At 38.6% G+C, this 21,613-nt stretch overlaps 1 protein-coding gene across 4 annotated transcripts; it reads left to right on the forward strand.

Annotated features, from left to right (window-relative positions):
• Nucleotides 1-126: 126 nt before the first annotated feature.
• Nucleotides 127-20,402, forward strand: snx13 (sorting nexin 13). 4 transcript variants are annotated; one of them, XM_067503342.1, is made up of 25 exons: nt 127-387; nt 8,778-8,890; nt 8,991-9,093; nt 9,213-9,302; nt 10,908-11,029; nt 11,189-11,307; nt 11,476-11,580; nt 11,658-11,746; nt 12,057-12,140; nt 12,326-12,464; nt 12,596-12,684; nt 12,769-12,868; nt 13,300-13,493; nt 14,210-14,314; nt 14,402-14,572; nt 14,683-14,752; nt 15,243-15,421; nt 15,579-15,686; nt 15,788-15,898; nt 16,348-16,509; nt 16,638-16,709; nt 16,801-16,946; nt 17,224-17,292; nt 17,376-17,488; nt 17,877-20,402. In XM_067503342.1, the coding sequence occupies exons 1-25, from the start codon at nt 250-252 to the stop codon at nt 18,110-18,112; spliced, it is 3,027 nt and encodes a 1,008-aa protein (XP_067359443.1). In that variant the 5' UTR covers nt 127-249; the 3' UTR covers nt 18,113-20,402. The 4 variants fall into 4 exon arrangements, with proteins under 4 accessions (XP_067359443.1, XP_067359452.1, XP_067359469.1 ...); XM_067503351.1 differs by having other exon boundaries at nt 130-387; nt 15,279-15,421; XM_067503368.1 differs by lacking the exon at nt 127-387 and adding an exon at nt 1,500-1,675.
• Nucleotides 20,403-21,613: the final 1,211 nt, after the last annotated feature.

The following is a 21,613-nucleotide window of genomic DNA, read 5'->3' on the forward strand; positions in this document are numbered from 1 at the left end:
ACATAAACACTAATTAGTTTGTCACATGTTTTGCTCATCGCATACTCATCAACTCATAAAGTACGGGTATAAAGTCTTTTGTTATAACTTGCATTTGCGTTTCATGAGGGTGTGTGTGTTTTAGATGAATCGCTGTGCAGAGTGTGTGTTTTTGAAACTGAAAAAGGGAGCTTGACTGAAAAGGAATTGGAAAGACAAAGGCAGCGAGATATACAAGCAACAAGAGAGGACAGGGAAGTTCTGTTTTGTATGTACCTGGAAACTAAAAGAATGGGCAGTGTGGTGAGTGCGCTTCGCACTTCTGGATGTGGAGGAGCCAGGGACTTTATTTTCCTTCATCCTTGCCAGCTGTGTGACCCGGCAACAGCTTTGTTCACTTTAAAACAGGTATCAATGCACATACCACTGAGATCACTTGTAGCTTTTTCAGCCACTCTGGAGATCGTTGTTTATTTATTTCCATGCTCTCTTTGACAGGCTGTGTATTCCTCAGGTTAATCAAGGTACCACTTTGATAATAAATAATGCATTATTGCTACATTTCCAGGTAGCTACTGGAAAACCTTGTGAAATTTCTGCACTTTTCTAATATTACCCTGTTTTGACCTGTGTGAGTAATATAAAAAATATCTTATATATTGATTTGCACATGTATCAAATGATGCCTTCAGAATAATTTACAAAAAAAATTATATAACACAAATACTCCATTAACATACTAAAGAAACTCCATTGCAAACAAAAGGCCTGCAGGAACATTGGTCCAGTGAGTGTTATATTATTTGATCTTTTGTTACTGATGCCATCATGTGTAAACAGAATTTTGTTGTACTTGTTTGAGGTAAAGATAATTTTATTTACTTTATAATGTGTAAATACTTTAATAACAAAGTAAATGTAGCTCTCAAATAAATACTGTGGACTAAAAAAAAACATTTTGCTTTTGACATGTAGTAAAGCTCAAGTGTAACGTAAGATAAAATAAATGTAGTACAAGTACAAATGCAACAACAAAAGCAGTACTTGCTGACTGCCCTCTTACACATACCACAAGATTCATAAGCCAACAAAGTTACAGGTAATCAATGCCAATTCTGTCATATTGAAAAAAATCCACACATTTGTACCTTTTTTGTCAGTAGGTACAAATATATTACCTACATGTTTGACTGATGCTATAGGTTACATTTAGTGAACATATTTGGCATTGATAAAAACATTTGCTATACATCATTTGATATGTCAATTTTATTTTTAATCAACTCATTACAGCATGGTGGTGGCTTTAACTCAACATACTGTATATAACGTTTTACATTCTTTATATTGCACATCCTGCATCATTTACCAGTGTGGTGTCGTGAAGTTGATGATGTCAGAACTGAGTGAAACATTATTGTATTTGGGTCAGGAAATCGTCATTATTACTGCATTTGATCTGTCAGTCACGGGTATGTTTCTACGTCATCGTGTTCAAACCAATCACAGGGCCGCGTCGATAAACGGGGCGGCCAAGAGGTAAACCTGGCAAACATGGCGACGCTCCGAAGAGAGCTCGGAGATTGGGAGTACGGCCGATTTTAACCGAAAAAATAACCTCCTTTTCGCATGTTACAATGTGGTGGGGTTAGTAAAAGCCATCGCACGCACAGCCTTTTAGACGATGCTTGCAGAGGTAAGTTGGCACCGGTGATACTGACGCATTTGTCGTTGTAGTAGCGCCGTTTGTTTTCCTATGATTGACATGGCTAGTTAGCTCGCAGTAGCTAGCACCTTGGCGTTAGCCCCGCAGGTAAACACAGAACCAGACAGGGTGAGGACGGTTTTTAGAAAGGTTGTCTGCTAAATGTGGCAGTCATCCCGGGATTACACAACTAACGCTACGTTAATACGATGAGATTGGGATATCCGCAGTATCAGCACCGTGCTAGAATTAGCTCGACATAGACTATGTCGGTAGCATGCGTTTAGATTATGAATATCGCCCCTATACAACGAAATTCTGCATCACAACAAACACAGGTGAGCTGGATGCTAGCTGGACTATAGGGACTACAATTTAACGATAAAGGCGAAAGAATTATAAGATTTTTTTGTCAGCTAGGTTGATTATTGGAAGAGTTGTGGTCTGCTGCTGCTTACTAATATTTTCTCTATAGTTAGCTAGCAGTCATGTTGATAAGCATATTAAGCAGTGAGAAGTTATAGCCTGAATGATAAGTCTGTGGTGGCATTTCCATATCATTTCAAATTTTTTATAAAGTGGGACATTTATACAAGGGTGTTATGCTGTGCATCTCCCCTCTCTGTTCTGACAAACAACTGGCCCAACACAGGCCTGCCTTAAAATATTTATAGGGTGTCTTTAGTCCTTTGTTGCTGGTTAGTTGTCATTAAGATTACGCCTCTTTATGATCATTCACTTTGATCAGGTGTTTTAAGCATGATTTGAAGACATAGTAGTTTGGCTGGAGTTCTAACCTGATGCAGTGTTTTAAAGAACACTGGTTCCTTGACTTTAAAAAGATTACCAGCCACCTAACATACTCTTTAGTAGTTATAGATTTACACCTAGTTTCTAGTGCTCTAGTGCTTTTTGTGTTTATTATGGATATATATATAGTCAGAGGTGTTGCAGTTTTAATACATATAGAACCCTCTCAGTAATTGCTGTCCAAATTCTTTGATAAGTTGTTGTTTTCTCTCTGCTAATAATAAACCTATCCTCTGACTGCTTCACCTCCAGTTTACCTGTCTGCATTGGAAATAACTATTTTCCTGTCTGTGATTTACTCCAGTCAGTGAATGGCACACCCACATAACTTAATAAATATACCTTTGTACATTGAGTTTGTTTGTTTGTTTAGGATGTGAGTGCATTGTGTCTTTCTCCACACGCACGTTATCTCAGTGCTTTTCACCCCTGGCTTAAGCTTATTAAAGTGTCTTAATCAAAGCTTGGTGGACATTAGGGCCAGCACAATGTCACATGAGACCTGCCTGTCATGAGTTACACCTCTCTCTCTTTCCTTCAGTAGAATGTGTTCCCCTCGCAAGCAAGCTGGCAGCTTTTAGGAGCTAGGCCCTATTCAGATGTGTCTCCTGCATCCAGGTATATTCACATCAATGTGTCTAGGTCATGCTGAGGCAGAGAACGCAGTTCAGATTTAGCCTCAGAATTACACTCGTGTCTCAAGTTCTAATTTTGCTTTAATTTATGCGTCATACCAGCAAACCAAAATAAAACAGATTTGGAGCAGCACAGGTGATGCAGGCATCTACTGCTGCAGAGGTTGGTGTTAATATGTCTTTAGGCACTCCTCCTTCTTAATTTTATGATCCAGTCGGTGGGTCTGTATCCTACCGCTTTGCTTGAATCTTGGGTGAACAACACAAACCTCGATAAATGGATCTCCTGGAGTATTAGAATGTCTAAAGAAAAAGCTGGAGAATTGCCATGTGTCAGCAGAGGCACATGGATAGTTTCATCCTCTCTATGGTTGAGTTGAATTAGCAATGTCAGGCCCAAGGCAGCTAGGCATTCCTAACTGGACAGAAAAATAGGGAGGTAAAATGGTGCTCGATCACACAGCTTGAGGGTATATGGCTAATTGGTTCCTCACCTTGGCCACAGACTCTGTTGAATGAATCTGTTGAAGCTCGTGACAAATCAGATTTACAAAATTGACCTCAGAGATGTTGAGCCAATGTAGACTCCCAGAAAAGTGCCAGTGCTGCTTAGTATAGTACAACTTGCTGAACATAATCTTTCTAAAAGATATCTTCGTTGTTATTGGTAGAGAAGTTCTAACGCATCAGCCCAAAGCATCTACGTTAGTTATGTAATTTCTTGTGCAGCCACACATTTCTTCTCAGTTGCAGCTTTCCACCTATGATCACCTATTTTAAGATGCAGTGATAAGTTTGACTAGGGCAAAAGATTACAATTTGTAGAAGGTATCCATCATAACATTTTCCATTTTTAGTCTTTGATATTTGAATCCCTAATGTACGGGACCCTAACTACTAATAAAGTTGGCTTGGCTTTTTATGAGGTTGTTTTAGAACTGAATATTGTGGCCTTGTCTTTTTGCTCTTTTGGTGCTCCTTAAAATGTCAGCTGAGTTTATTTAACGATAAATACAGTCTTATTAATAGAGGACAGCACCGGTTTTGAATTAGTGAGCACCTACGGTAGATTTGCCTGGTATCCGCTTTATTGATACTATTTGTCAGTGTGGGCTATTAGAATTTAACAGTGGATGGCTGACTAGCATCAAATGACATAGCAGGATTTCAGCCAACCTTCAGACAACACTACAAACTAGGGAAAATGTTCACCAGCGTTTTGCTGCAATTTGTTACAGTGACCATTAGAATTCAGTAAACTTAAATTTTTGACCATTCACATAATATAATATAATGCTGATGATGCTCCCAAAAAACTGACAGGTCTTAAACAGACAAACAAATCAAGGATGGCTATACTTTATAAGGCTTTCTTAAAATTTCAGGTTGTTGTTTATATAGAGTTTGTATGTTAAATCACTAGCATTAATTGCTTTTGAAGCTGTCTTATAATATATTATATTATATAGGGACAAAATATATCTGTCATAATAAAATGGATTATAACTTGATACAACATAACCTTTACAGGTTATATCAATACGTTTACAGATTTACTCTAATCTGTAGTTGCTCAACTTTACTTTATATGCATTTTACATTGTAGAAGTTTAATCCTGAGTCTAATATATCTTTCTATTATTGTGGTTCAGATGGATTAGACCAGCATGATCAGTCAGTCCCACTTACTTTCTTTCCCTCTCAGGCATTAACCATGGATCTCCCACAGGAGAGCTTTAATGGGCTAAGTTAACCTCTTGCCCAATGACTGCACTGATCAAGGTTTCAGCTGTACGTGCTTGTGGAATTGTTTCAAAAATATAAAGCTATGCCCTTGAGCACTTCTTTCACTTGTGTGCGTCTGGGTATGCAACTGCACAGGGTGTGTAGTTGTGTGTGAATTTGTGTTTACATTGTGCCAAGAAACCTGGAAAAAGATAATCTCCAAAACACTGATAAGAGGCTGTGTGTGCATATCTGAATGTGCCTGGAGTCAAGGACGTCCAACAGTGGAGTATTTCTCAAAAACCTTCTCTAAACATTCAGATGATTTACAGTTATAGGTATAACTAGTCACTGAGATCTAGGACAGTTTATATATAATCTATGATGATCTATGATCTAAAACTATAGCTAGGATTTGGATTTTCCATAGAGTGGTGAAATAGCTAAGTAATACAATTTTCTGACATTTGTTTTGCAGTTGACCCACACAAGCAGTTTACATTTCTTTACTTCTTCGTTGGCTACCATATTATCACAGGAAATCTTTTGGGCTGGGCAATCTGTTGAATTTGGTTATGTAAGTACATGTAAATGTATATTTTGGACACACTGCTCATTTCTACATTGAATCAAATGTCTAGTGATAGGCTGTTCTTTTGAGTTTTTCTCCATATACTTGTTTGTAGCATTACGTATAATCATGCTTATGTTAGTGTGTGTCTGTTTGGTGTAGGTTGTGTAAGGAATTGGCTAGATATTTACGTGTCTGTGTGTGTGTCCCCAATGGACTTGGTTGTTAATCACTAGAACAGATGGTTCGCGTTTAAAACCCTGTGTAAGCTGTAATGACTCAAGAGTGTCAGTTATCAACTCGGCTACAGAGCCTCATCTCTTCATCACACAGCCCTACCGATAGCCTCCACGTTCACTGCTGTTGCTCACAGGCACCTTTTGAAGTCAGACTGTACTTAAATTACTTATTTGAACTACATTCAAATGCACCATCAGAGTATTAGTGCATTTAGTAGGATAGACTCTGAGATAATTTTCTAGAGTTACCCCTGTACAGATAGAAAATTGCATTGACGCACAGAAAATAATCACACATTGCTCTAGAGAAAGAGTTGCGTTCTAGTTGTGACTGTCCAGATAAACAAAGTGGACAAAGTTGTTGATACCTTTTCCAGATAAAAGAAGAAACCTGCAGTTTTCTCTAAAATACCTAAACTGACAAAACAAAAACACTTCAGGAAATGGAATAATCTAAAGCTCATTTGGTCTTTGATTCAACAGAATGTTTTAAATAATACAAGTAAAAATAGCTTTGACAGATTAGTTAGAAAACTGTGTTATAGAGATATTTCAAACTGTGCTTCCTGGAACTAGTGCCACACATGACTTCAATCTTTTAATCAGTCATTTATCCTATTGGGAAAAATTAGCCATGTTTAGCTCTGTTGTTTGGTTTTGGCTTTGTTTCTACTGTGTGAGTGAACAGTAAACGTGGGAATGCATAACTCTGGGACAGGTTTGTCTTTAAAGTTTGCATGAAGGTCAGTAGCTTGAGTGTAATTTGGTTTTCTTTTACATGTTGCTGATAACTGTGTTGTCTTTCCGCTGATATACCAGAACATTGCCTTTAATTTGAGATAGTCAGTCAAAGGCTGTGGCAGGGAATAAACTGTTTTGTGAATAGCATTCCTTTGTGTCTCTACCACTCCTAGCATAACTGTAATAATAATACTAGTCCTCATCACTGGCCAGCCTTATTGTTTGTGGAGTACTAACCCTGCAATTAGAAAAAGGTCGAACCTGTTTTGACACATGTTGCCTTTATGTATTTCTACACATTAAAAAACTTGGATCAAGACCATGTAGAGTATGTTTAGAAGACTGCATGTGGATGATAAAGACTTCTGAAGAGAAATTTATGAAAGCAGCAAAAAGCGATGAAAGGAAGTGCTTTTATCTAAAATAATGGAATAGTAAGAATGAAATTAAAATAAATTAGGCTAAAAAAAGCTGAATTATGCACCACTATTTTATTTTCCTGTCATGTCCAAATGATAAAACAAAGATAACTTATAAATATGTCAGTTTTAGTTCAAAGTGTGGTTAGGGGTAGGAGAGAGGATTAATGGCATTCATGTAAATGTGGGTTCGTCATTAGGTGTTTGCAATGCATGTAAACTTGATTATTTCTGCCTATACCAGGTTTGCCAAAGTAGTAACTGCCTGCTATGCCTCATATATTTTAAGGAGTGTTCGAAGAAGTTGTTGTTCAGTTAGTCTTAAACCAGTTCTGCTCTTTTATCCTGAACTACACTCTGATAGATTTTACTATGTCTAGTAGGCTGTAAAATCCCCATGAGGAAATGAAATCAGGTCTAACCTCACTAAATGCCATCATCGGGTTTTAATTGTTTCAGTGTATTGTGAAATCGGTAGTCTTGAGCTGGTGTGGTGGCTAGAGGTTGTTGCCAGCTGATCAGCAAAATCTGAACTAGAGCCCACTAAGTAATTTCTTTAATTGAGTGGAAGCAGCCAATTGAAGCCAGATCCTGGGCCAGAACATCCACTGATGTTTAGATAACTGCATTTTTCAGATTTTCTCATTGTTGGCAGGTTGAAAAATAAACTTGTCAGTGCTCTTTGGTAGAAAACTATGTAATGTTGACACTGTTCCTAAATGATCTCAAAGCTAGTTTGGTATTTCTGTGCTGCATCATCTTGTTGCCTTTTGGCTGACATACATGATTCAGCAGTATCAGTAGGGCTATGTGAAGCTGCCTTAAAATGTTCTGCATACTGTATGCAATTTTAATAAAGGAAAAATAATACCATCACTATTTTTCGTATGCAAGGTAAGAAGCCATTTGCGATATCGGCTCACTGTGCGACCAAGAAAAATGTAGTGTTATTTATTTTCTATATTTATTTACTTTTCTTGTGCAGTTTTTGGAATAGAGTTATATATTTCATTATAATATATTTTTTAAAAATAGTGTTACAATATAGTAGGCTCATCTCATTCTTGTGAGCCCAATTGCTGTGAACTGCTTGTCTTTGTCTGCTGCAGCTGCCCTTCCTCCAGCTTGTTGACTAGCAAAGCCATCAAATGCCCTGGTGTCTCCAGACAAATGGAGACAGCTGACGTTGCTGTCGAAACTCCAGAGAAATGCTAGTGTTTGAGTGACAGCAGAGGTCTACCTCAAGCCTTACTGTAATAGCCAGAATCTGAAGCTTAAGTGTGCATGTCTGACCAAGATGGTAAATAATCTGCATTTGATGTAGGGGAACAGGACCAAGTAAGTGCATGGCAGCAGTTCAACTTGTTTTATCCTGACACTTATACAGTATGTCTTATTTGATGTAATTTGAATCATTATAATGTGAAGAATTAGCAGCCATGTTAAAGGTCTCTTCCACTTTAAAAACCCTTCGCCTGCCTAGCTAACCTGTATTTACCCCGCAATCTCCGTGGTTTCAGTCTTCCACACTGGCCCTTCCCAAACTCGCATGTCAAGTAGCTGTAGTCTGTGAGGCTAATAATGCAACACACTACAATGTGTATCTTTTGAAATAATCTTTTCCTGTGTCAACATCTGAATGGAACAGTGTTTTATACTGATGTGGATGACATCATTGAACAGTGCAGTTGTCTCATATCTGATTAAGCTGTTTTTAGATTGTATTTGTGTGAAAAAAGAAAATATGGTGAGCAATGAGTTTGTATCAAAACAAAGATAAAGAACTCAGTAAAATATAACACACTAACAGTGACATGCAGTAATAATCTACATAAACCTTAGTCAGTGCCTTACTGCTTATCCATTCATCTATTGCCTGACAACAGACCTGGAATCTTAACTTGTTGCTTCACAAAATATTAAACTTATATTTTGTATCTGTGTGTGTCTCAGGCCAGTCTGTCCATCTGGGGATGGGGGGGTCTTGGAGTTGTGCTGTTCCTCATCACCTTTGGACCCTTTGCCATATTCTACCTGGCCTTTTATATCTTCTGCTTCATTGGAGGGTGAGCAGAAAACCAATTACTTGTGCAGTATGCCATTTTCTGCTCTTTCAGATTTACCATAGCACAACACGGTTCCTTCATTCTACCTTCTGTTTTTCAGGGGCTTTGTGGTCACTCTGCTTTATGGAAAGATCAACTCAGAGAAACACCTGGAAAAGTGCGAGCATTCTTACCTGCCACCCACACAAATTGGTATACTGAAGGTAAGCACACACATTTTGAACTCTCCTACAGAAACAGAATGAGTTAGTTGCTATTCAAGTTCCTTTGTTGGTGAAGTCAGCCTTGCAGTGACACTGAGGTATTTTTGTGTCTCTCTCAGACACTGGATGAGATGAAGCTGGAGATGAAGCCTATAAAGATTGACAGGAGACTAACTGGCTCCAGTTTCATAGATGAACCACTACAACAGGTGTGTATCTTTGTGCCGGCTGTGGTGACTTCTGTGCAGCTGTGGCACGTTTCACCATTGACATGTACGGTATGAACCAATAACTGTCACACAGGGAAAACGTTGATAACATGGTACAGTATTAAAAAAAGAAATTTAATAATTTACTGTAGACCTTTTACTACAGGAAGCATGATTATGCTTAAAATGAACAGTAAAAGGAAGTCTGTCCACTTTATTCAGCTACAAAGTGCCATAAACAGGTCGCTCATAAAATGCACCAGTGATAATAGAGCAACAGTTTAAAAGTGAAGCTAAGCAAAGAAAACAGGATTATGGCTGTGTGACAAGGATAAACTTTTTTGGACTCTGGCCCTTTTTAGTCATGGTGTGACTCATCAGCTGTTGAGGTCAGGGACTTTTAAGTAGTCATCACAATGTCACACTGCTTGACCCCCTAAATTCTTTGTGCCTTTTGTTCACACGTTTCTTCCTGTTGTCGGTGTGTCCTTCCCAGATTAATCTGGGATGTTTTTTAGCTTTTTTTTCCTGGCAAAACATGCCTTTTTTTAATGCATGTAAATAAATATATTGTCCTCTACAATGCTGGTAAAAGATGACAAATAAACCAAAAAAAGTAATAGTTCATTAATTTAATGATGGCTACTGACTAATTGGGTTACTTGCGCACACATTTTTTAATTTTCATACAGAGTGAAGCTCAGTTCTGCTCCTTTGTTTGCACTCGATCACTATTTAGATGGCATGTACTTTCCAACATTTTTATTTTGTTTTGTACGTCCTCTTATTTGTGAAATACATATCAAATTATATTAAAAATAACTGCAAGACTTCAAGACTAGTCAAGTATTGTAAACAGAGAGTGCTGTAATGTCCGTCTAAAATGTTGTCACATGTGCTGTGGGAAAAAAAAAAACAATCTTGGTTGGTAGAAAGTGGAACTGAAAGTCTTTGTACAGTTACACTTGTACTATCATGTGGACTGAGTTCAAACTAAAAGACATTTTCACTGCTTGTTATTGGCTTAGTTTAACACCTTTTTGTAAAAAAAAAAAGAAAAAAACAAAGAGCCTGTCAGCATTGCCACCAATGTAGATGAATGCTGTGTCTATCGGTCACAGTTTGTGTTTCCACACTATCCAGGGGTTACAACACTTAAAGAGTATGAAACAAGCTTTTAACATGTTGTTCTCAGGAAAGCAGCTGGCCGACAGAAATATCTGCAGACACTGCAGTTTGTGTTGGTCAGATGATACGAACTGCTCTACTGTGGTGTCTGTGCCCTCCCCTTCTCCCAAGTAATGTACACCAGTCATTTCAGCAGCATGTGAACTTTGATGTCTTAAAGATCATAAGCCAGTTTGCAATAGAGACAGTTGATTGTTTTACGTGTTGGCTTGATTTAGTTATTACAGAATCTGTTTCTTTCACACAAAACCTATTTATCCATTTAACTGTCTACTCTGGTGCAGCATTTAATTAACTCTCACACTCTATTTTTCATCCACTTCCACAATCCACAATCCAGCTCATTGATTTGCCTAATAATTTCCTTTTGGTTTTTTATCCTCTCTCTTCTTTCTCGATGCATCTTTGTCTCTAAAGGTAATCCAGTTTGCTTTGAGAGATTATATCCAGTACTGGTACTACACTCTGAGTGAGGATGAGTCCTTCTTATTGGAGATCAGACAGACGCTGCAGAATGCTCTGGTCCACTTCTCCACACGGTACAAGACCAACACACACTACAATTTTATTCTTAATGAAATGCTAATTGTGATTTTAAAAAAATTAAATAAAATTCCCCCAAACACAATATTTAAGATCTTATGCAAAATTTAGTTATGGCTGTATAAATTAAACTAGTCACCTTTTTTTGTGCCAAGGTCCAAAGAGGTGGACTGGCAGCCTTACTTCACTACTCGCCTGGTGGATGATTTTGCCACCCATTTACGTGTCTTTAGAAAAGCCCAGGATCGTCTTCCTGACAGAGAGGACAAGCAAAGTATGCAGTTATTGTGATTTTATTTTTTTGTGGTGCTAAGGTAAATTAGAGTCTGTTGATCTTTTTGCTGGACTGCATAGTTGGATTTCTTTATAGATGTGTTGCTTGCAGAAAATTCGTTTTGTAGAGTTTGGAGTCGGTGATGACAGCCGAGTTATATCTTCGCAGGAGACATAACAGAGGAGCTGATTGACTCATTCTTTGAGGCCGAGGTTGAGATGGAAAGGAAGATTTGTCGAGATGTGGTGTGCACATCACACAAAGATGAAGAAGGTAAACGAGCCTCTGCAATCACAGATAAATCTGGGAGAAGTTTACGCTGTTGCATCATGATCATGTTTGTCAATCAGGTTTTCTTCGGGACTTGTGTGAGTTGCTTCTGTATCTGTTACTACCTCCCGGAGATTTCCACAACAAAAACATGCGATACTTCCTAAGGGTAAGTGAACATAAAATAGACAAGCACAACATTTCAGTCTATTTGAAAGTCTCAATCGCAACACATGTGACTTTAGTGGTCTCACTTGAAAGAGAGAGGACAAATAACATTGTCTCACACTATGTGGCACAACCTGTTATTCCTTGATTATGGTTGATCCATAGCCCAAATGCTTCCACCCAGCCATGAGCCTCTCCTAGTATTATTTAAACACCTGCTTCTGAATTGACTGCACTGTACCAGACCATCTGACTTTAGTATAAATTTTGAGCTTAACGGGAAATGCAGTGTGATGTCTTTTCTTTCCCAGGAGGTGCTTGCGCGTGGTGTGCTGCTTCCTTTGATCAACCAGCTGAGTGACCCAGACTATATCAACCAGTTTGTTATTTGGATGGTGAGATTTGACACATGTACTCATCCATACTTTCTACCAATCATCATATTTTCATTAGCAGTTTTTTGTGTAAGTACTTGTAAAACTAGACAGAACCAATCAGGAAAGCAGATGAAATTTGACAGAAACAGCATTTAGCGCTTTATTATGTGTTGTTGACTATTAACCTGCATATGTGACTGCAGATCCGGGACTCCAGCTGTAACTATGAAGCCTTCATGAATATCCTGAAGTTGACTGACAAGCCTGCTGAGTTGGAGGCTGTCAAGGACAAGGTGTTGGAGGAGCTGCAGTACCTCCGCTCCCTGGACACTGCTGGAGATGGTGGGCACTCACTCACACATGCACATAAACCTTATTTATCACCTGAGTATGAGCACAGAGAGCATATGTAAAGTTTGGTTAAAATGATGCACTGCACTCTGCTCCTCAACTCATGTTTCTTTGTCCTTTAGACATCAATGTGATTAAGAACCAGATTAACAGTCTTCTGTTTGTGAAGAAGGTGTGTGACACAAGGATCCAGAGACTACAGTCAGGCAAGGTGAGCAACTGCACTATGGCTTGATAGTGCTAACATAGAAGGATTCAATTACTAAACTTCCTATCATGTTCCTGTGCTGTGTAGGAGGTAGATGCCTTGAAGCTGGCAGCCAACTTCGGCAAGTTGTGTGTTATCCCACTGGATCACATCCTCATCCATAACATAGCCCTGCAGTTCTTCATGGGTAATTCTAAAGCCACGTCCTCACACATTCTACAGATACTACTCTATTCCCAAATGACCTCCTCCTCATTTCTTTTTTCTTTCTTTTTTTTCAATTAATGGGATGAAGTTATGGTGTGTGTGTGTGGGTGTTTATCTACACACTTTAATCAAACCAAGTTTCATCAGAACTGGTGTGAAATAAGGGAACCAGCCAGTAGGCTAAACATTGTAAATGATGCTGTCATTGTAGTTTTGATTCAGTAATTACATTTTCAAATAAAATAATTATTTTTCTATTAGGTTTAGATCCCCAAAATGCCTAAATTGGAAACAACCTAATGTAAACTGACATTGCCATGGTTTCATTCACTCACTTATGACCGTAATGTAAAGATTTTGTGCTTTGTATATTTGCGTAAACAAAAACAGCGTTTGTGTCTCTTGATCTAGACTTCATGCAGGCAGCAGGAGCTCAGGCAGAACTATTTTTCTGGCTCACTGTGGAGGGGTACAGGGTGACAGCACAGCAGCAGCTGGAGGCCATGCTGGGCTGGCAAAAAGATGGGAAGAAGCAGCCCAGCGCCACCAAGGGGTTGCTGAAGGCCGCTGCACTGGGTGTCTATGAACAGTACCTCTCTGACAAGGTAAACTTCATATCAAAGGACGACTTCACCAATTTTCAACTTACTTTCTATGGCTTTAGTTTAGGGTATAAATGTACAATAACACTTTTAAACTGTCCTCTGACTTCAGTATATTCAAATATTTCTCTGAAAGGAGGAGCTGAAAAACTCCACACCCAGAGGAGTTCAGATAATGTCAAGTTATCTTGTTGCTCACACTCATTAGTGTGAGCAACAAGATAACATGATCTGAACAGAAGGTTTCTCCAAGTGATGTCATCTGGAGGCAGTTTTCAGCTAGAAGTAAAGAGATATTTTGATATAGGGAAGTCTATTGGTATTTATGTACATGTAGTACCCAAACTAAAACCAAAAGAAGCAAGTTCAAAATCAGTGGAGACCACACTGATCGATAATGTTTTCCATTAATGGATTATCTATAGATTATTTTCCCATTAAGCTTTTTTAATAGTGTGTTTCAAGTCAAAAGGGATTTCAGTCATAATGCAGGTTAACAAACGAAAAAAGGTTTTTATTTCTCAGAATATCTGATCACACTAAGTTCCTGCACTTTCTAAGTAAATTACATACAATATAATATTTAAATTAATTATATTATGTAATTAATTATATTCTGTAAATAATAATTATGTAATTAATTATAAATTACAAACAATAATAATATTTTTGTTAATCTATCCCCCAACATCTGTCTGCCTCATCATCTTCCCTATCAGGCATCTCCCAGAGTACAGGTAGACGAGGAGTCGGTAACAAAACTAGGGGAGAATCTGCAGAAGGACGATCCCACTCCAGAGATATTTGATGAAATCCAGAGAAAGGTTAAATCTGTGTGTTGGTGAACATTATGAACTATGCCAACACGTTGAGAAAGGTTATTTCACTTATTTACTTAATTACATTTGTAGGTGTATGACATGATGCTGCGTGATGAGCGCTACTACCCTTCTTTCAAGCAGAGTCCTCTCTACGTCCGCATGTTAGCAGAGTTGGACATGTTGAAAGAGCCAAGCTACCGGGGGTCTGATGACGGGGATGTAGAATCTTTCAATGGCTCTCCCACAGGAAGCATAAACCTAGTAAGTATTCCTCTGCTCTTGTTGCAGTCTTTAGTAAAAATGCTGATGTGGAATGCTGACATTGAGTTGATGCTGTACAGTTTGCTCTAACTTGTTTCTTGTGATTTCAGTCTTTGGACGACTTGACCAACTCCTGCCACGATGAACTTATGCACCTACATGCCTTCATCTCTGACACTGGTACACACAGACATACAGTTTAACGACACACCATTTTGAACATAATAAGCATTAAGTAAATCTGCAGTATATATTGTTTTCTTGTACTTGGAGTGTGATATTGTGGAAACTGCATTTGTCCTATTGTCCCTATTTGCCCGTCCTTGCAATTGTTTTTTAACTTTTTACTTCTAGCTCCCTTCATCTGCATGTGCCTAATGTGTCACTTTCATACTTTTTTTAATTTGGATTCTTTCATTCCATCACCTTCACTGTTTTTCTGTTTCTTTTGTCTTCCTCCTTCCTGCCTTGCCTTTCCCATCATTCTGTCCCATTTCCCTCCCTTTTTTCACACCTCTCTATAACATGCTCTGGTCTTTAATCTTTCTTTTGCTTCACCCATGCACCCACACACTTGCATATGCTTTTCTTTCCTTTCCCTTTCTTTTCTCTACTGTCATCATTCCCCTTCATTCTCCATTTCCCCCCTATTGGATGTATTACCGGCTAGCTGATGCTTGTCTCCCTGGATTCTGGGGTGCTGCAGGGGTTTGCAATGACCATGGTAAGACCTACGCGTTGTATGCCATCACTGTGATCAGACGCAACCAGGATGGCAGTGAAGACTGCTGGAAGACCTACCGCCGCTATTCAGACTTTCATGACTTCCATATGAGGATCACTGAACAGGTGTGTGGGTGTGTTAGAATGTTTACAGTATGTACCAGTTGTTCAGATGCCTGCAACATTTCTGTCCCAAAAGAAAATCAACAGTAGTGTTAAAACATAAAGCAACATCTTGTGACTTTTTGACTGTTGTATACTTTTTTTTTTTTTTTTTTTTAAGTTTGAAAACCTGGCGTCAATACTCAGGCTGCCAGGAAAAAAGACCTTTAACAACATGGACAGAGACTTTTTGGAGAAGAGAAAAAAAGACCTCAATGCTTACCTTCAGGTAACAGCTTTGCCAGCTTTCACTATTTACATTTGTTCACTTTTTTCTTGCATTATCGTAGTTTATATCACTACAAATACTTTTGTGTGTGTGTGTTTCAGTTGCTGCTGAACCCAGAGATGGTGAAAGCCTGCCCAACTCTGATTCCTTATGTCTATGATTTCCTAGAAAACAAGGCCTACAGCAAGGGCAAGGGAGAGTTCGCACGAAAGGTCCCTTGTCGTTTGTTTTATCAAAAGATAACTGCATGTTAACTGTGATGATAAGTAATGTTCAATTGTTGTCTGTGTAATAAAATGTTTTTTATGGTGGTGACGTAACCTTTTTATTGTGGAAATATAATAAAATGCTATAACTGGCACATGACCGGCCCTCCTATGGTATTCAAGTATGTTGCCATTTTATTAGGTTATTCGCTGTCAATTTAAGTGATATGTCACCATGTGATTTTTTTCTTGGGTACCAACAGTGATGGGTTGAAAAAGTAAAACGTCTAGTCTCTGTTATCTTTGTCATAGTTTGATTAGCATATTAAAACTTACAAATCTCTTCTTTATTTTTAATTCATCTGGATTTAGGCATGAATGTACTCTGTGTATGTACTTTGTGACTGACAACTGTAACTGCTTTTATAAAATATATTTTTTTACTACCACCTTAGATAGATACATTTGTAAATCCTCTGAGGAGCTCCATGAGGAACGTGTCCAATGCCGTGAAAGCCCTGCCAGACAGTCTGGCTGAAGGGATGACCAAGGTCTCCGACAACATGGGTCGGATGTCAGAAAGGCTGGGTCAGGACTTGAAACAGTCCATCCTCAAGGTAAAACAATTAAAGCCTGAAAGTATTTTGTACCTTAATAAATATTTTGAACCACATCCAACAATCTGCTCTGATGTTAGTTCATCACACTTCTGACTGTCCAGTGTCTTTCTGTGGCTCTTTCTTAGGTGCCTCCACTCCTTCCCAAATCTGACATCGATCCTGAACACTGTCGAGTCTCTGCACAGCTTGACGACAATGTGAGTTACTGCAAAGTTTAGTCCCCAGTTATGAAAGTCCCTGTTAATTTCTCTAAATATGTTTTTGCTGAAACGGTACATGTATGTCCAGGTGGATGATAACATACCACTAAGGGTAATGCTGCTGCTGATGGATGAGGTGTTTGACCTTAAGGAGAAAAACCAGTGGCTGCGTCGAAACATTAAGAACCTGCTACAGCAGCTCATCAGGGCCACGTATGGAGATACTATCAATAGGTAAGAGACGAACTAAGGCATAGTTTAGTCAGAAATACAGTTTTTAACTACATTACTTAATATTTATGATAAACTTGATCTAAAATCAATAGTATATTTTTATTGCTGTTCTCTGTAAACAAACAGCAAGAGGATTAAAGGTCACAGATGACAGAATATATCCACAAACTCAACACAAATACACATTAAGAGTGTAAGAAAATCTAAAGACAAATACATCTTTGGCCTCAGCTCACACAGAATACAAACTTAAATGATCTTTACTTTGTCTCTGTAGAAAAATTGTAGATCATGTGGACTACTTGACATCACCAGAGCAGGTGGCAGACTATGTAAAGAAGTTCAGGTAACCCCTCCACTTTATATTTCAAATAACGATAATAATTTGGGGAGTGGACAGTAACCATGATTGGCTCTGTCCCCATGCAGGGATTCTTACTGGCCTAATGGTATCTTGGCTGAGACGCCACCTCGTCGAGACAAGAACATCCGCATGAGGACACGAGTAGCTGCCAAGACCAGTCTGCTAGGCATCATGCCAGGTGAAAAGTCTTGTTTTGTACAGTCTCATGCACTTATTCCAAAATGTAGAACCCTTCATATTACATGCAAAGGGTTTTTTCACATGCAGTGAAGGACATGGTCACAATTATGACAGGGTATCACCAAAACCAAGAAAGCAAGTCGGTCCAGTAAAACAGTTTCTCTTTAAACAGAAGGCTCACCCTAACAGGAACTGTTTGTTTTTTTGGGCTATGTAGGTGTATAGATGTATACACATTTTTTTTGCAGTAGTCTTTCGACAATAATGTATGTAAACGCACTGCAGAAAAGTTTTAAATTTAAGAAGTTAAAACAATAAGGTGGAGCAAACTTGAAAAAAAAATTGCATATATCATTGACTTCATTTCATTTCTGTTCCTGACTCAGATGAGCTGAAGCACATAATTGGAGCCGATACCACGAGAAAGGGCATCCTGCGGGTCTTTGATATGTTTCAGTACCAACCCATGAACCGTCGGCTAGTCTACGTTTTCCTGGAAGGCTTCCTGGAAACGATGTTCCCCCAGTACAAATTCCCTGAGCTGTTTGTCAAACTGCATTCCCGCTCATCGCGTATCCACAGATACAACCAGAAACTCAAATGTGCCTCTCTTAAAAGGTGACACAAAGGGAGCGAGGCAACAGGACACAGGCTGAATAAAAAAATACAGACTTGAGAGCTGAGAGTAAGAGTGGAGGCCTTGACTTAAATGTTAAGGTATGTGTATGCAGTTTCTGCCCTTCCACTTTCCTCACATGCTTTCCACCAGTGAAAACACTCCAAAACTGATTTTTGATGTATTTTTTCCCTGTCAAGATGGAACTAAAGAATGAGTAACACACATAAATGCGCAAACTCAAATACTGTAATTTGCACCAAGCCTGAACATGGCTGTCTTTTCTTGTAGTTTATGTCATTTCCCCCTCCTTTTAAACATTTTAGTTGTGTTTAGCTTTATTCTGGGCCAATGCTGCTTTCTCATGGTCTGGAGAGCAGACCACAGATACTGTATTGTTTTTAAGCTGCAGGAGTAAATAGCATATACCCGCACCTTGCCTTACTTTTTCTGCTTTGGTCTTTTGACCAACACAGTCTACCATCTCTGGCCCTCAGCTTCAGTCAAACGTACCCTCATGCTGTAGACTTGCGAAGCTGCACATACGTAAACATGCAACAGAATTTTGTTTTTATAGCAACCAAAAATGTCAATAGCACTGGGTTAAAGAGGCGCTGTTTTTAAAATGTGACAGAACAAATTATGGGTTGAGTTTGTTGGAGGAGGGGGGGTGAGCATTTTTCCCAGCCTCACTGCTTCTCTTAAGTATTTTTTAAACTATCTGAACTGCCTATAGTCCTGAAAGAAAAGGCCACACCCCCTTTATGCTACTGTCATAACCTGTGACGACCGAAGTTCAGTTCATACTGTTCATGCGTGTGTGCGCACGCACTGGTTTGATGTTGGGGAAACTAAACATTACTGTGCTTCATATTGTTCATCATAGAAGAAAAGGATATAGTTTGATATTTTTTAATGACATAAAAGGTGAGGTCACACTGAAAGTGTGTCATAGATGTGGGAGGCTCAGCACTGGCTGTCCAAGCAAAAGAATGTACTAATGGTCTAATCTGTATTTGGCTTTTTGTGTGATTGTGTTTGTGTGTTTTAAACCTGAACATGCAGCCCTCTTCAGTCAACAACTGTACCAGTGTGAGCTAGTTAACCAGCCTTAAGACTACATACAGCATGTACAGTGACCAAGAGGTGCACACTAGAGGTAGCTCTCTCTTTTACACGACTGAACATGACAAGGAAATCAGAATAGAGACATGGAGATTTATCCCTAATCACGTTTTTCACAGAAAATGTCTTTAATTTTGTGCAATATTTTTTCTTTAATGCATGTGCATTTTGAGTCATTCTATATGGAATTAATATTGTTTAATCGTAGAAAACAAGAAAGAAGTTTCCCGAGAAATGTCTTATCCCAACAACTTAACATTCCGTTGTTGCAAAAGTGTTTGTTTTATAGACTTGTTTTATAAGTCTTTTTTGTGTGTGTTTGTGTGTGTGTTGGGGGGGTTTCCACTTAACCCTTTCCCACTCAAATAGGATCTGTGTTTTGTGTATTGTTTTGGGGGGGTTTCTGTGGCAGTCGCAGCTCAGTGATTAAGTCATTGGGCTATAGTTAGTTCAGAGGCAGCCTCGAACAACTGCTTCTTTTTAACTCGAAAGTAGGATTTTATGCATTCAAGCCTGTTCTGTCACTGAGTGTGAACAGATCTTTCTATGAACTGACAGTTGGAGGAACCCCACCAAGCCTCCTCTTGTCCAGTAGATTCACAGAGCAGTGTCCTGTGACCGATGGAATCACCGCTAATGAGCACTTAGTAGCAACTATGGAAGGGCCTTTCCCATAGGCTGGACAGAGCCTCATTCTGCTGCAGTCATTGGGTGGAGCTCCCTTGTCTTCTGTGATTTGCTTGCACTGAGCAGCCCTGGAGGATTTTAACCACCTGAGATTCAAGACATAAACTGGAGCCCCTCTTCCTGGAGGTGAATATATTGTTCCCATGGTGGAGATGTCACCTTTTTGTCAACTTTCTGCACACCTCTCCATACAGGAAGGCTTGTCTTTTTTAACCCCAGTATATATGAATCCGATAATAAAAAGTGTGCATATCTGTGTACAGTATGTGTTAATAGTGTGCCTAAATGTACTGTCAACTCTATTTTCATATTTTTCTTTAAACTAAAAAAAAAAAAAAATCAGAAAGTCATGATCATTTAATGCAACATAAAATGATTTTATTTTATTTTTTTTGTCATCTTGCTTACCAAACTCTTCTTGTGAGCAGTTTTGCTCAGATCAGTATAACACTAATAAAAAGTAACTCAGACTAACTGACCAACAGTGTGTGTACTGTCTTCAGTGTTTTTGCTTGCAAGCTTTGTGCATTGGTTATATAGCTACTGTTTTTCATTCAGTATTACAGTGGGGTCACCACAGCAGAATGGGGCCACACCTGGTGGGGTGGAATGCTCTACCACTCAGCCACCCTTAAAAATAATCATAACACCATGCGTAAACTCAGAATATGGAAAAAAAAGTAGTTCATTTAAATCTATATACCTTGATTATTTTATTTTAAGTTCAAATTCACACTGTACACCCTTAGACCACTGAAAGGTCAGCTGTCAGTGTCATTGCCATTTGCTAGAGGTTCAAGGCATTTAAACATGAAAGAAATTCAAATTGGTGTGTTTATAGTGTAATGCCAAAGTTTGGGTAGTGATACACTTTACGTTTGAGACAGAAGGAAAATTTTTTTTTTTTTTATCTAATCACTACCTTACATTATACTGTATATGGCTACAATTAAAACATCTATAAGACAATATTTAAAAAATGTGAAGGCATAATATTTTGGTATACAGAGTAAAATAAAGTGCAGTGATTTATTTTCATTTTTCCTGAGTGAAAATTATTTATAACATTCTCTGTGCAGTATAGCTAAGCATAACCTGACCATAGTTTGCTAATGCAAACAGTGTTTCATGCTTAATACGTATTTAATATCCCTAATTTGTTGAGCCATGAGAGATCAGAGTAGACATCGCCCCACCAGACTGATGAGAATAAACTTTTAAGATCTCAAAAGGAATACATCGTTCTTTGTATCTTTTCAGTTTTCCCACCATAAATCACAGACATCATTAATGTCACTGTATCATTTGTATTTGCTGTGATAAAAGCAAACTGCTTATAAAGAAAGGTGTGTTGTAGTGAGGGACCACATGGTACCAAGTTGAAATATACAACTACTACATGCAAATTTTAACAATGACAAAGAATTCCACATTGGTCATTTTATGTTTTTATTTAAGTGGCTACCTTGCAATATTGGGGTTGAAATCATAATCGTCACCTTGACTGGAAGCCCCGGTTTCAATTACGTTTGACATGTTTGTTCTTGCAGTGGTAGATTTCTAAATGCTCTTCACGTCTTCCTCTGCGATTTCCCTACAGGATCAGCAATAATAACGATTCCCCATGCAGCCAAGCCTGAAAGACGACGGTTACAGATCAGTATTTGTAATCTGAAAGATGGCAACAAATTATGT

Source organism: Channa argus, chromosome 1 (genome assembly GCF_033026475.1).
Source record: "Channa argus isolate prfri chromosome 1, Channa argus male v1.0, whole genome shotgun sequence".
Taxonomy (NCBI): Eukaryota; Metazoa; Chordata; class Actinopteri; order Anabantiformes; family Channidae; genus Channa; species Channa argus.

Bases quoted from the DNA above. Each gene is read 5' to 3' on its own strand.
- snx13 (XM_067503342.1), top strand. From the start codon at position 250: ATGTACCTGGAAACTAAAAGAATGGGCAGTGTGGTGAGTGCGCTTCGC. The intron at 11,581-11,657 runs GTAAACGAGCCT...TTTGTCAATCAG, and splicing joins ATCACACAAAGATGAAGAAG to GTTTTCTTCGGGACTTGTGT. The intron at 14,753-15,242 runs GTACACACAGAC...ATTACCGGCTAG, and splicing joins TGCCTTCATCTCTGACACTG to CTGATGCTTGTCTCCCTGGA.